At 39.4% G+C, this 14,763-nt stretch overlaps 1 protein-coding gene and 1 long non-coding RNA gene across 4 annotated transcripts in view; both read left to right on the top strand.

Moving 5' to 3' along the window:
- PCGF5 (polycomb group ring finger 5) overlaps positions 1–14,763 on the top strand; it is a 118,057-nt gene that overhangs the window by 66,730 nt on the left and 36,564 nt on the right. For all 3 annotated transcript variants that reach the window (XM_081823854.1, XM_081823852.1, XM_081823853.1), the window contains exons 3-5: positions 4,617–4,713; positions 13,219–13,274; positions 13,383–13,442. In XM_081823854.1, coding sequence (XP_081679980.1) covers positions 4,617–4,713; positions 13,219–13,274; positions 13,383–13,442 — 213 coding nt within the window. The remainder of the gene's footprint in view (positions 1–4,616; positions 4,714–13,218; positions 13,275–13,382; positions 13,443–14,763) is intronic.
- Positions 84–2,951, top strand: LOC145722173 (uncharacterized). Its single transcript, XR_014146251.1, has 2 exons — positions 84–1,175; positions 1,393–2,951. It is a non-coding gene; the product is annotated as an uncharacterized LOC145722173 (long non-coding RNA).

Raw genomic sequence — 14,763 nt, 5'->3', positions numbered from 1 at the left:
ATGAGAGAGTTGTTGCTCTTCTTTTCTTCAATCTCCTGTTGAGTTTGTAGGTGTTCAGAATGGTTCGATCCCTATCCAGCTGAATTCCTGAGAGGAGACGAAATCCAGGTCTCCTACTCCTCTGCCATCTTGCTCCGCCAGCCCATGTCTTACTTATTTTATAACTGGAAGATCGTACCTCTTAATCCCCTTCACCTATTTCATTCATTCCCCCCTCCCCACCTTCTTCCCCTCTGGCAACATCAGTTTGTTTCTCTACCTATGAATCTCTTTCTGTTTTGTTTGTTCCTTTTTATTTTTCTTTTTAGATTCCACATATAAGTGAAGTCATTTGGTATTTGTTTTTCTCTAACTTATTTCACTCATCCTGTGGGTCCATCCATGTTGTTGTAAAGGGCAAGATTTCATTCTTTTTTATGACTGGGTAATATTTTATTTTATATCTATACACTCCAGAAAAAGAAACACTGCTTTAGGTGACAAATGACTCTTACTGTATTAATTTGTACAACAATCTAGTTCAATATATAAGAAATGGTCAAAGGAAAGATTCGGTCTTAGTAAGCTTTAGGCAGAAGTTTAATGCTGTTTGTGATGGGCTAAATATAAACATCAGTTAAAAATATGAAATCTTAATGCAGGGACCAAGTGTTATTGACATTAAGATGTGTTGCATTAGGCCTGGAGCTGCACAGCTTGAGGATGGATATTGCCTCTGCTACACAGCTGACCAGCTGTGGGCTGCCTGCTCAGGTTCTCCAGTACTGCATTTCTCATTTGCCAAAGGGGGTGGTAAAAGTCCATCCTATAATCCACACAAAGCCTTGAGCCCAGAGCCTGATATTTGGTTAGTGTTCAGTAAATGTTAGCACTTGTTGCTATTTAGGTGTTTTTCCAACTAGGGATATCTTTGGTGAGCCGAACTCCCTTTCTGACTCAGGTATTTCTTGTGGCTACAGCACCTGTCTGTAGTAGCTGGTGAGAGTGAAAACTCTAGTTGGTCTTCATACACAGTCTTAACCACAAGCGGGGACTTTTTCAACATCTTTCTTGGACCAGTTGAATCAACCAGTACAGCTGTTGAGCAGTTAGAAAGCTTTGTATTAAATCTTTAAGATATTTTAAAAATTAGTTTTCCAGCTAGTACAAACAAAATTATAAACTAAGAATCAAAGGTCAGTTTTGTAGGGGCGCCTGGGTGGGTCAGTTGTTGGGCGTCTGCCTTCGGCTCGGGTCGTGGTCCCGGGGTCCTGGGATCGAGCCCCGCGTCGGGCTCCCTGCTTGGCGGGGAGCCTGCTTCTCCCTCTGCCACTCCCCCTGCTTGTGTTCCCTCTCTCGCTGTGTCTCTCTCTTCAAATAAATAAAAATCTTAAAAAAAAAAAAAAAAAAAAGGTCAGTTTTGTAATGATGGGTTTTTTAAGCATCTAAGGGAAAGCAAATCCTCCTTTTACTTTTTTCAGTTTCACTGAAATTCTGGTCTGGATTTTCTCAGGTTCTAATTCATATTAGGTTGTGCTTTATTTAACAGCTTTCAAAAGCATGTGGAAAATGTATTTTCTACAGTTATTTTTTTAAGGGAATAAATAAGCTGCTTAAGGGGGTTATTTTGTGCAAAATATTTAGCTTAAAAGGAGATCTAATTCTACAAACAGACATTTTTCAGGTTCCCAAATTAAGGGATAAGGCATTCTTTTTCTACATATTATAGGCCTATAGAAATGAAATTAGAAGAAAATGTGTCACATAGGCATGTGTTAGTTAAGAAAATGGGCTCTTGATTCAAACCCTGGCTTTTCTTACTTACTCGGTGATTTTTGGCAAATTACTAAAGTTCTGAGTTTCTTCAGCTGTTAAGAGGCCTAATAATATTATCTAATAGGGTTTTAATGAGGGTTAAATTATTAAATAGTGTTGAATTAAATAAATGAAGCATTTAGGGTGGTGCCTGATACAGTTGGTATTTTTATATAACATTCTTTTCCTTTGTAAAGTTAAAAATCTTTAAAATTTGACATAAAATTTGTGATTTCATATCAGAAAGCCTGGATTCAAGTCTCTGTGCTGCCATTCATCAGAGTAGGCAGGTAACCTAGCCTGTGGAAACCTCTTCTTCATATTCAAAAGTAGAATAAAGTACTGTATCTCAGATGTTGGTGTGAAAGATAAATTCACCCCCCAATGGGGCTTTCTGCATCCCTCTAAAACAGCACTCGTTCAGTAGAAGTAAAATGTGAGCAACTAGTGTAGTTTTAAATTTTCTGGTAGCCACATTTTAAAACAAGAAACAAATGAAATTAATTTTAATATGTTTTATTTTATTCAGTACGTTTAAAATATCATAACGTGATTAATATAAAATTGACGAGATTACTTTTTTCATGCTGAGTCTTTGAATTCTGATGTCCAGTTTACACTGAAAGCACATCCCAACTTGAACTAGCAGTATTTCAAGTGCTCAGCCACATGTGGCTAGTGGCTGCCATATTGGACAGTCCAGATCTAGATGCTGATGAAGATTCCTCATCAGCATCCTTGGGCACTGGTGCTGCCTTCACCGTAAGCAGTGAACACAGCCTTATTCTTGAAATTATATGCGTGTCTGGATGGATGAGCCTTATATTTCTTCCTTTAGCAACCTAGATTAGTATCTTAGGCCCTGGGAAGAGAGGCTTCTTCCCTTAGTCTTTTGGTTGACCTGGATGAGGACTTGCTCTGAGCATGTCACATGCCTCTATTTGGGCCAAGGCTGGTAGACAACCAGGAATTCCTGAACCCTTTGAGTATGATAAACCTTTTGAACCACAAGGATCAGAGCTCCAGGGTCAGATCAGAGATTCAGGATAGGATCAGCCTTTGTAATACTCTTCATTCTTGCCTCTTATCTGTCCTTTTTGCCTTCTTTCCCAAATTTCAGAGACTTATCTAGTGTCCCGGGAAAAGAGCAAATACCAGCAATCTTTTAAAAGAATTCAGCTTCTCTGTTCTCCACTTCAGTATAGCTTACCAAAAAAGTCCTCCCTTCCCAAACATTGACTATTTAAAAGACATGAAGAACCTTTCTGGGGCCAAGAGATTTGGAAGACAGAGGAAGTATTCATACCTAAGCCCTTTAATTTTTAAGGTTTTCTGATACTGTCTTTCATCCAAATTTGAGAATTTTAGTGAAGGGCTATTGTCCTTAAAGCTGTATGTAATGGTAAAAAGAGGTAGAGAAAATAGGATTCGGGTGTACTTACCCAACAAAAAAAATCTGCTCACATGTCATCTTAGAAAGTCCTCCCGTGGCCACTCTAAAACGGCTGCTGGTGCTTAATACTCTATCTACCTTTTGTTTGCTTGTTTGTAAATATCACATGTTACTAACTAAAATTCTTTGTTTGCCTTTCCAAATAGAATGTAAGCTTCATAAAGGTATGGACTTTGTTTTCTTGATCTCTACATCCCCAACTCTTAGTACAGTGCATGGCCTTCAGTGTCTGTTGAATCTATGAGTACATGAAAGGAAATACCAAGATACCATTCTGTATATATACTAGTGACTTTAAAATTAGATACCTAGTAGAATTCTTCCTTGACCATTGTTGCTCTGACCAGCGTATGGGATATGCTTGAATTTTCAGACCTAATCTTAGAAGAATCCTAGTGTTTACTTTTGATCAATTGTTTAGATAAACTTTTACTTCTTTTAGGTAGTGTGGGGCATGAGGAGGGGGAAAAGAGATAGTTTATAGTGGAGTTGAAAAGGAGTTGGAGGAGCTGATCTGTAGCAGGTGAAAATTTCAGAATATACAGAGTAATAAAATGGGGGGGTGTTGGGATAGGGAATTAGATCAAAAAATTTTTATAGTTCAGGTGCTGTAAATATGTTTAAGGTTTTGGGCAAGACAGTTGACATAGTAGGTAATAAAAACTTAGGGAAAAGGTGAGAGAGATTCATAGCCAGAAAGATTCGTACTATTAGAGGAAGCGTAGGCTCTATGGGCTAGTAGCCAAAAATCCACAAATCATATTTCTTTTGTCTTTGTTTAGAATATTTACTTAAAATCTTACTTATCCCTGTCAGTTTCTCAGTTGTCGTTCTACTTTTCCTCTCATGCCTTTATACCAACTTGATGCCACTACCCATGCTTCATGCTCCATGGAATTATGAGCACAGACTCATCATGCTCTGCAAAGGCCAGAAGTTCCATTGTAACCCCGTTTGTCCCAGGAGCACCCTGCCAAAAGAAAGTAATCCAAACATGTTGAAAACTCTCCAGTTTTATTAAGAACTATTTATGTTGCATTCAAAAGAAGTCACTGCAGACTTACTAGTTTATACCTTTCTTTGTCCTTCTTTAAATGAGAAGAACTGTTTTATGTAAACACACCAGATTTTCCATAGTAATATGAGTAAGTTATTTGGTTTATGGATATATTTAAGAAAGCAATCAGCAGAGTAGTATACACTATTTCAGTTTTGTTTTTTTTTTAACAATGTTAGAATTTTAAGTTTTATAAAGTTTGGTTAAAGAATAGTATTCTGCCTGTAATAGGCAATTCTGAAGGACTATTTCTGATTACATTTAGATTAAGTTCAAATGATGCATTTAATCTAATATCTTCTTTCTTCTTAGTCTGTAAGACTTGTATTGTCCAGCACTTTGAAGATAGCAATGACTGTCCAAGGTGTGGCAACCAAGTGCATGAGACAAATCCATTAGAAATGTTGAGGTAAGTAAATATACTTTATAATGAACTCTTTTTTTTTTTAAGATTTTAATCATTTATTTGAGAGAGAGAGAGAACAAGATGGGGGAGGGTCAGAGGGAGAAGCAGACTCCCCGCTGAGCAGGGAGCCTGATGTGGGGCTGGATCCCGGGACTCTGGGATCATGACCTGAGCCGAAGGCAGCCGCTTAACTTAGGCACCCAAATTATATGAACTCTTAATATGTTTTATTATGCATCATAATATTTGTTAGCACCTTGAATCAGTTGATACAGGTTTTATGAATTTTTAAATTTTCATTTTAAGCGTTTTGTTTCATTTTATTTTATTTATTTTTTTTTTTAAAGATTTTATTTATTTGACAGAGAGAGACACAGCGAGAGAGGGAACACAAGCAGGGGGAGTGGGAGAGGGAGAAGCAGGCCTCCCGCTGAGCAGGGAGCCCGATGCGGGGCTCGATCCCAGGACCCTGGGACCCTGACCTGAGCCGAAGGCAGACGCTTAACGACTGAGCCACCCAGGCGCCCCGCATTTTGTTTCATTTTAAAGCATTTTATTAAGAGGAATTTAAAAATAAGTCTGTATATATTAAACATTAAATATTTAAGAAATATATTTCCAAATTGTTAAAACTATAACTTTATCTCAGAGCTACTTTAGTTGTAGTTATTTTTGGTATTTTAATATTCCATACATACTTTTATTGAGCAACACGATAGTAGAAAGAGGGCAGACCTAATGTGAGAGACCTAACAATAGTACCTTGGTACTATTAATTTTTTAGTTATATCAAAAAAATATATAAACATTTATGTAAAACCTAAAGAATTTTTTTTAAATGACTACCATTCACTTAAGTATAATTCTGTATTTTTAAAGCTGGAAGTAGTCTATAAGATCCTAATCTAAAACCTTTTTTCCCCACATTAGGAAACTGAAACTTAGAGAAGTGACTCAGCTTTTCCTAGGGCTTCAACCAAACACACACCTCGTTTCGCAGCTACAAGCCCCCTTACCACTAAACCCATTTTCTTCCTACTTTCCCTGCCATAGCTCCACCACAGATCAACTGTGTGATCTTAGGGGAGTACACATCTGAAAACAGAGCTAGATATTCTCTGCACAGCCCCTGTATAACCCTCGTAATCTGTGTGATGTTCGCCATCATTCTATAAATCTGGATTTGCAAGTCTTACATTTCAGACTTTTAAAAAAATTTTAGTGCCTGTCATTGGAGTAATTTATCTGTAGGTAAATGTCAAGCCCAGTGGTTTTCAAAGTGTAGTCCCCAAACCATTAGTATCTTGTTAGAAATGACAATTCTCAACCCCACCTCAGACCTGCTGATTCAGAAACTCGAGAGTAGAGCCCATCTTAGTTATTAGCAAGCCGTCCAGGTGTTTCTGATACAAGTGAACATTTGAGAACCACTGTTCTCCTGTACTCTGTAGTCCTGATCAGTGCTTCTCAACCACTGGTGATTTTGCTCTACCCCCACCCCCACCCCCGGTGTGCTTTTGGCAACATCTGGAGACGTTTTTGATTGTCAGGTCTGGGTGGGTGCTGCTGGCGTCTAGTAGGTAAAGGCTAGGGATGCTGGACACCACTGAGCATCCTGTGATTCATAGGACAGCCTTCTCCCACACCAGAGAGCCAGCCCCAAATGTCAGCAGTATGGAGGTCAAGAAACCCTGATTTAAGTCACTCAGAGACAAACAGGGCAAACTCTTCCTCTAAAGTTTTTTCCAGATGCTTTTATCAAAAACTATACCAAACAATAATTACTACCTACTGCATTTTAAAGTGCTATGTTGGAAGAAAAATTAACTTTTGGTTTTGACTATTAGATACCTGAAGGGATAATCAAATGTAATCCCTTGGCTAAAGTATGTCACATTTTTTTAACTTTTTACTTGGAAATAATTTAAAACTCACAAAAAGTTCCCAAAATACAAGAAACACTTGTATTCTCTTTACCCAGATTAGTTTATTGTTAACATTTTATCTCTTTTGCTTTATCATGTGCATACCTGTCTGCTCTGTTTTTTCTGAACCATTTGAGAGTAAGTTACACACCTCATGGCCCCTTATCCCTAACTACTTTAGTGTGTATTTCTTATACAGATATTACCTTACATAACTACAGTGTGATTACATTGGTGTAATATTTTAATCTATCCTCCATATTCCAGTTTTGTCAGTTTATCTAATGATAACCTTTATAGAGTTTTTTTCTCCTTTCCCACTAAAATTATTCTACAAAGGAATAACCTTTAAAGACAAACTCACAGAGATGATAAGAACAAGAACTCAGTATTCTTGGCACCTGGGGATAACTCCTAGAATACCATGGGTTCTCAGGAAAGACTTGCAGAAAAGATGAGAAGTATTGGGAGCAAGAATGGGAATTGGAAAGCAGACTGATGGAGGTGATAGTCGAGCAGACCCAGGAGGTGGCTGACAGAAGAGCTTCACGAAAAGTTCCCCAGCAGGCTTTCTCTCACATGCAACCCTAGTTAAAGGGGTGGTGTGGGGTCTAGGGGTGCCTTAGCAAATTCTGATTTATGTCTGAGGCTGGACATATTGCTGCCAGAACATAAACAGATTTTGTTAGCAAAAAATAAGGGGAACGAAGGCTTCTTCAGTAGGTAACATTGTGTCTAATACACAGGTATCAACAGATCTTCCTCCTACATACTTTCTCAGGAGGCTACTGGAGGATGTCCTAGAGCCTAAACCAAGGAGGAAGGGACTAACATGGGAGAGAGATGGTGGAGGATAGGAGTTGTGCAGCAGGCCCGGCAAACAGTCTGTGTCAGTGCTGTTCAGTCTCATAGCCATTAACCTCATGTGGCTGTGGAGGACTTGTGATGTTGCTAGTATACCTGAGGAATGGAACCTTAAATTTTATTTAATTTAAATGAAACCCTGAAACAGTATGAATACCTTTACATTAAATAGAACCTTACTATTAAGTAAATTAAAATTACTAAACAAATGCATTGTTAAATGTTTAATGCATAAACAAAACATTAGAATTTTACACAAAACATGTAAAAGACTTTTAATGTGCCCACTAGAAAATTTAAAATTACATATTTGACTCACATTTCTACTAGACATCGCTGATAGAGATGATAGAAGGAGGATGGAAAACGCCATGAGGAATCATTCATTCAGAGATTTACTAAATGCCTGCTGTGTTCAGGCATCATACTAGGTGCTTGAGTGGGCAAGATGGAACAAGATTTTTGCCCTTGTAGGGTTAATATTTTTGTGTGGAGAGAAAGACAACAAACTGTATAATAAATAGATGGTACATTATAAAGTAACAAAGGGGAAAAAGGAGAAGGTGCTGGTGAGGAGGAGTGTGAAGGGAGGGGCAAATTGCAATTTCAAATGAAATGGTGAGGATAGGCCTCACTGGGAAGGTAAGCTTTGAGCAAAGAATTAATGGCCATGAGGTAGTTAGCCATATATAAATCTAGGGAAAGCATGCCTGTTCCAGATAAAGGGAGGAACCAATGCAAAGGAACTAAGTCAAGGGTGCACCTGAAACTTGTTCGAGGAACATCAAGGAGACCAGTGAGTGAGGGAGAGAATAGTGGGAGATGAGGGCAGAGACATAATGGGAGTCATGTAGGCCACTGTAAAAATGTTATCTTTTACTCTGAGTGAAATGGGGAACCACTGCAAGGTTTTGGTTAGAGGATGGACATGACCTGGCTTAAGAGGATCATTTTGAGGACCATGTTGAGAATACAGTGTACATCGCAAGACAAAGGTAGAAGCAGGGAGAGCAGCTAGAACGTAATCCAGGTAAGGGACGGTAGCCACAGAGGGCGCAAGAGATGGTTATATCCTAGATAGAGTTTGAAGGAAGATCCAGCAAGATTTGCTGGTGGATTGGATATAGTAGAGTCTGAGAGAAAGAGTAGACCCTGACCTGAGATTCCTGACTGAGCAACTGGAATAATGGAGTTGTCATTAACTGAGACAGGGAAGACTAAGGATGGAACAGCTTTGGGGAAGGGGTAGATTGGGAGTTTGGTTTTGTACATATTGAGTCTGTTAATCATTTCAGAGGAGAGAGAAAGTTGGCAGGTGGATATACAAGTCTGTGGGTCAAGGGAGAGGTCTGGCTGGAGATAAATATTTGGTAGTATTCAGCATATAGAAGGTATTTAAACTGTGAGACACGGGATGAGTTCCCTTGAGGGAGTACAGAGAGAGAATAGAGGACCAAGGATTTTGCCTTGGAGCATTCCCACGTTGAGAGATCAGAGTGAGGAGAAAGAACCAGCAAAGGAAGCTGAAAAGGCTCAGTCAGTGAAATAGAAGGAAAATCCAGGAGTGTGGTTTGGAAGCCAAGTAAAGAATGTGTATCAAAAAAAGAGAGTGATCAACTGTGTCAGATGTTGTTCCTGGAGTCAAGTAAAGTGAAGATAATTGATGGTTGGATTTAACAAGATGAAGGTCATCAGCCTTGACAAGAGCACTTCAGTAGAATCATGAGGCAAAAACCCAATTGGATTGTTTCAAGAGGGAAAGGGAGAAAGAATAATTAGAAACAGTGAGTATAGACAACTCCTTCAAAGTTTTGCCACAAATGGAAGCAAAGAAATGGGATAGTAGCTGTTAGGGGAAATACAGTCAAGAAGGTTTCTGTTGTATTTGATACAAGCCAAAAAAAATGGCATGTTTGAAGGGAATGGTCCAGTAGAGAACAGGTTAGTAATGTAGGAGAGTGGAGTGGAGGGGGGATTGGTGAAACAATGTTCTTGGTAGATGAGAGGGAATGGAATCTCATAGAGTGAGAGAGGAGACTGGCTTTATATAGGAGCACTGACAGATCATCTGTAGCAACAGGCAGGAGGGCAGAGTATATGTGGGTGCATGCGCTGTAGGCACATATGGTGGTCAGAGTCTGTGGAAGTTCTTCATTGAGGAGAAAATGTTTATCAGCCAAGAGTAAGGATTGAAAGAGGGGATGTAATGGTTTGAGGAGAGAAAAATTTGTGCTATCCAGGAATGTGAGAGAATAAATTGACTGGAGAAGTATAGTAGGATTCCTAGCGACTTTAAAGGCACATCGGGGTTGTAGTTAGGAATTTGTAGGGGGTGTGGTTGTGTTTTTTCTAGCCATGGACGCAGGTTAATGAAGAATTGGATTTAGCCAGTTTTGTGGTTGTAGCAAATAATTTTGAGCAAGTGAGAGAGGGACAAACAAGGGAATTGAAGGTACGTTGCAAGGGTGGGGTTTTAATGACTGACCTTGGAGTAAATCCGTCCTAAACTGGATAGAAGGAGAGGACATCAGTTTGGTGAGGAATGCCTCAGAGGAACAGAAATGAACCTGGTCAATTCCTGATCTGTTTGAGAACAGTGAGAACAAATTCTTTTAAAGAATTTGGGAATAGGTACATAGAAAATGAAGAAAAGGAAGCAATCACTAACACTACAGAAAGAAAAAAGTTGAATGAGGGGATGTCTATAATCAGAGTACACTATAAATATTTTCATAATTATAACCATGTAAACACCTCTTATTAAACCAAAAAATGGTAATAAAAGTATATCAGGAAGATGAGAGTATAGTATACATTGGGAAGAAAGGGGGCTGGCAAGATGATATCAGAGAACCAAATCTTTATTTTCCATAAAAGGAAGTCCAAAGAATCTAGACAGGAGAAAAGGCATGGCTACCAGAAGAAACAGGTTGGATTTGAAAGTGGCTGCCTCTGGGGTTGTAAGAATTAGGAATGGGGAAGGTGGGGCATGAAAATGTTGTATTTTAATAAAAGTTTTGTGGAGAAGTTTGATCTGTAAATTTATGTGTGTGTGTATTACTCTGATTAAAAAATATTAAAAATACTTCTCTTAAGTACTACTATTAAATAGTCTGGGGGAAAACTTTGTGAATGAGTCAGTATTTGAATTAAGTCTTGAAGAATAAGGTAACATTGATTGGGTTGGAGAGCAAGAAAAGAGTATATGAGCCAGGATGAAGAGCATGAGGGAGAAAAACAGATTGGAAGTGACAAGGCATTCTTAGGGATAATTGAATAAGGCAGTTGGCTAGAGAAGAAAGACAACAATACCAGTTACAGTTTTAGGTTGGACTCAAGTTATATAAACACTCAAAGCCAGGTGGTGGGAAGAAATTAGTTACTGAGCAGGCAGATAGTGATCAAATTAGTGCTTAAGGAAGATGTACTATGAGCATGTCAGCTTAAAGGGAGGGAGCTCTGTACTGTCCTGTCAGTAGGGTGGCAGTTGGTGGAGTGGAAGCATGGAGGTGTGGGAAGACAAGGTGGGAGAAACATGGAGAAGGTGTGGTCAGTGGGGCTGGGTGAGTAAATGTGTGAATTGAGAGGGGGGTGGGGGAAGGCTCAGATAATTCTTGCATTTTGAGTCTATTTGGGAGAGAGATGGTATCATTTCTAAGTTTGATTTTTTAAAAAGTAAGACACAGAGGTATTCAGTATTTTGTTGAAGGATAGATGAGACAGTCTTGACAGTGATGAGCAAAAGGAGGTGCTTGAGATCTTCAGTATCGGTTAGAAACACAGAACTTGAGCTCAGCAGAGAGGTGTAATGTATATGTATGTGTGTGTACACCTGTAATCTGCCTGTATGTTAGTCTTCAAGCCATAAATGTGGATGTGGTCATCCGGGCAGGGCAACCTGTAGAAGAGGTCAGAGAGTGCAGAGTGCACAGCAATGGGGAACACCCAAATTTTGAGGTAGTTGGAAAAAGAAAATTACTTTAGGGACAAAGAAAAGTAGAAAACCGGGAAGGGGAATTTTCAAGGGGCAGTGTTAGACAACAATGTCAAACTGCTATAGAGCAATATAGGAGAAAAATTACTTTTAAAAATCATCTACAGGGCGCCTGGGTGGCTCAGTCGTTAAGCATCTGCCTTCGGCTCAGGTCATGATCCCAGGGTCCTGGGATCGAGCCTCGCATCGGGCTCTCTGCTCAGCTGGAAGCCTGCTTCTTCCTCTCCTACTCGCCCTGCTTGTGTTCGCTCTCTCTCTGTGTCCCTCTCTATCAAATAAATAAATTAATTTTAAAAAAATCATCTACAATTTTTAAACTGTAATTCTAAAACAAGAATTTAAACCTGTTCAATGTGGAAGTTACAATCATTTCAGTAGAGTAAAAGAAGCAAAGCCCAGAGTGTGTGGCAGAAATAAGGTCGATCATGCTTTCAGACTTTTCTAGTTGGAAGAAAAGATTGAGAAGCTGCTAACAGCTTGAAAAGACAATAGGTTCAGCAAAGGTTTTGGGGGTTTTTAGATGTGAGAAAGTTGTACGTGTTTGTATTCTAGAAGAGTAATGCTGCTGAGCCCGGTGAGGGGGATGGGGAGAGAAAAGGGCTGTGGGAGCAGGAGGAGACTGAAGGACGAGCCACGGAAAGGTGGTGTTTCACTCCTCCATGGCCGGAAAAGGAAATGGGGGGGGCGGGGGGGAATGTAAATCAATATTTACATTTCTTATCTCAGAAGATAGAATGATTCAAAGGCCTAAATTGGGGGCGCCTGGGTGGCTCAGTTGTTAAGCGTCTGCCTTTGGCTCAGGTCATGATCCTAGGGCCCTGGGATCAAGCCCCACATCGAGCCCCACATCGAGCCCCACATCGAGCCCACATCGAGCTCCCTCGGGGGCAAGCCTGCTTCTCCCTCTCCCACTCCCGCTGCTTGTGTTCCCGCTCTCGCTATCTCTGTCAAATAAATAAATAAAATCTTTAAAAAAAAAAAAAAAGGTCTAAACTGCTCAGAAGAAAGGAATGGACATTATTTCCTTTACAGGATAGAGCCAGAGTGATGGTAGAGAGTTTGAGAGCAGGTGTATCAGCTATTGCTGCATAACAGACCAGCCCTAAATTTCATGTTTAAAACGGTAATAAAAGTGTTTGTTATTCCTCACACGTCTGTGTGGTTCACAGACCTAGGTGATTCTTGGGGTCTTGGCTGGGCTCACTCAGGAGACCCCAGTGGATGAATGAGTCTAAGGCGGCCTCAGCAGGGCAGCCTGGCACGTCCATGGTGTCCCATCCTCCAGACTCGTTCTCAGGGTGACAGGATTCTAGGAGCGAGTGCACAGAATTGTGGGAGGCCTCGTAAGGCTTTGGCTCTGAGCAAAGCATGGTGTCACCAGTGCCACATTCTGTTGGCCTAAGCACGTTTCAAGGCTAGCCCGTGTACGTCCTCGAGGTGAGGAAATAGATGCCATCCTTGAATTGCGGGAGGAATTTCAAAGTCCTGTTCAAATAGCAGAGATGTAGAGAGAGCTGGGGCCTGGGACCATTTTTGTCATCAATCTGCCCTGCAGCAAAGGCTAGAAATGGGTACACTCTGCATGCAGAGTTTGGTGTAGTAGATGTGCTAAAATTGTCTACGTCCTGTATTTTGTAATACATGTAAGATACATTCTCTAACTGCTTAAATAGTGGATTTTGGTATCTTCATTGTCAGTATATTCTCTTTTTTCCCCTTTGGAAGGTTGGATAATACATTAGAGGAAATTATATTTAAGCTGGTCCCTGGACTACGAGAACGTAAGTTGCTTTTTGGCTTCTTGCAGATTTTTGTGGTCTATGAAGTCAACATTTCTATTAAAGATTTCATGATTATTTCTATTATATTTCTTTTTTCTTTTAAATTAGAGGAACTTGAGCGTGAATCTGAATTTTGGAAGAAAAATAAGCCTCAAGAAAATGGACAAGGTGACTTTTATGTCTGTATCTGATAAAATCTCTCAAAGTGGCTAGCTTTTTGTAGCTTTGGTGAAGTAATCTCTGTTTAAGCTCAGATTTCTCCAGTACAAAATTCATGTAGCCCTTCATTTCCATTATGATCCTTTTGTATAAAACCATGAGATATTATATACATGTGTGTAAATCTGGAGTCAACACCAATGAAGGCAATTGGAAGTAGAGAAAATTGGACTTTGGGAAGAGAAAAAGGAGATAAAACTGGAAACTGATGACTGATTATAGCAGTATTTGCTGGAGAGCTAAAGGAAACTGAAGAAATAGCCATAGTCTGCATCTAAACACTGAGGGGTTTTCTATTTTATCTTATTTTGTATGTTTGTTTTATTGGGGAAGGAGCCAAGAGGTTGCTGAGTGCCAGATCAGGGGATCTGTCTATGCTCTGATAATCTGGAATTACATGTTTATAGGTGGAACTCAGATGATACAAATTTATATATCCTGAGATATGAAAAATACTTCCAGTTGCTTATGGGAATTTTCCCCATCACTTACACAGAGTGTCCACATTTCTCTTCTGGGTCCCAGGAGACTCTGCCATCAGTAGTTTTTAATAATAATCTCAGCAAAGTGACAAACATTACTGGACAGAGAAAAGGCTTTTTAGTATGTATAAGTCACACAACGGGAAAAAAAAAAACATAACATACCTGAAATTAAAAGGAATAGTATGCTTTTCCCACTGTTATTTAATATGAGATTTATTTCAGGATAGCCTAAATACCATTGAAATCTTTTAATGATGTATGCGTGTTTTTATAGGCTCATTGTGAGCTTAAGATCATAGGATTAAGATAGGTGAGGAAGTCCTGTCTTTCTCATTTCATCTATATTTTATTAGTTCAACTTAACTGTTCAAGGCTGGCTTCCAATAGCAGGGGAGGTTTGAGAATAGTTTCAATTACTGGAATAAGGTAGGTAGGGATTATTTTTTATCTGTAACAACAAAATGAGCAAAGAAGCCCAAGCTTGACCAAAAAATGACTCCACTAAAGTATAAATATTATAAAATTGACTAAATGTTCAAATTTTTGACTATCTTGAACAGGAAACCAAGGGATTGTCATCATAAGGTATATAGTTTAGTCCAGGACTCAGTGTATCTTACAGACTCATGAAAGACCACAGCCTACTTTGTGTGTATCTCCCTTTACCCATATTTCTCCCTTTTTAAAGTATTTTATAATGTTTTGTCTTGAGTTTGGGTAGAGAATGTGAATCTTTTCTTGGTGCTGGGAGTTTGGTTCATAAAAGGCAGCTCCTGTCTATGTGG

Source organism: Leptonychotes weddellii, chromosome 6 (assembly GCF_054177405.1).
Source record: "Leptonychotes weddellii isolate Sample4059 chromosome 6, ASM5417740v2, whole genome shotgun sequence".
Lineage (NCBI taxonomy): Eukaryota > Metazoa > Chordata > Mammalia > Carnivora > Phocidae > Leptonychotes > Leptonychotes weddellii.
This window is presented reverse-complemented; position numbering and strand designations above follow the sequence as displayed.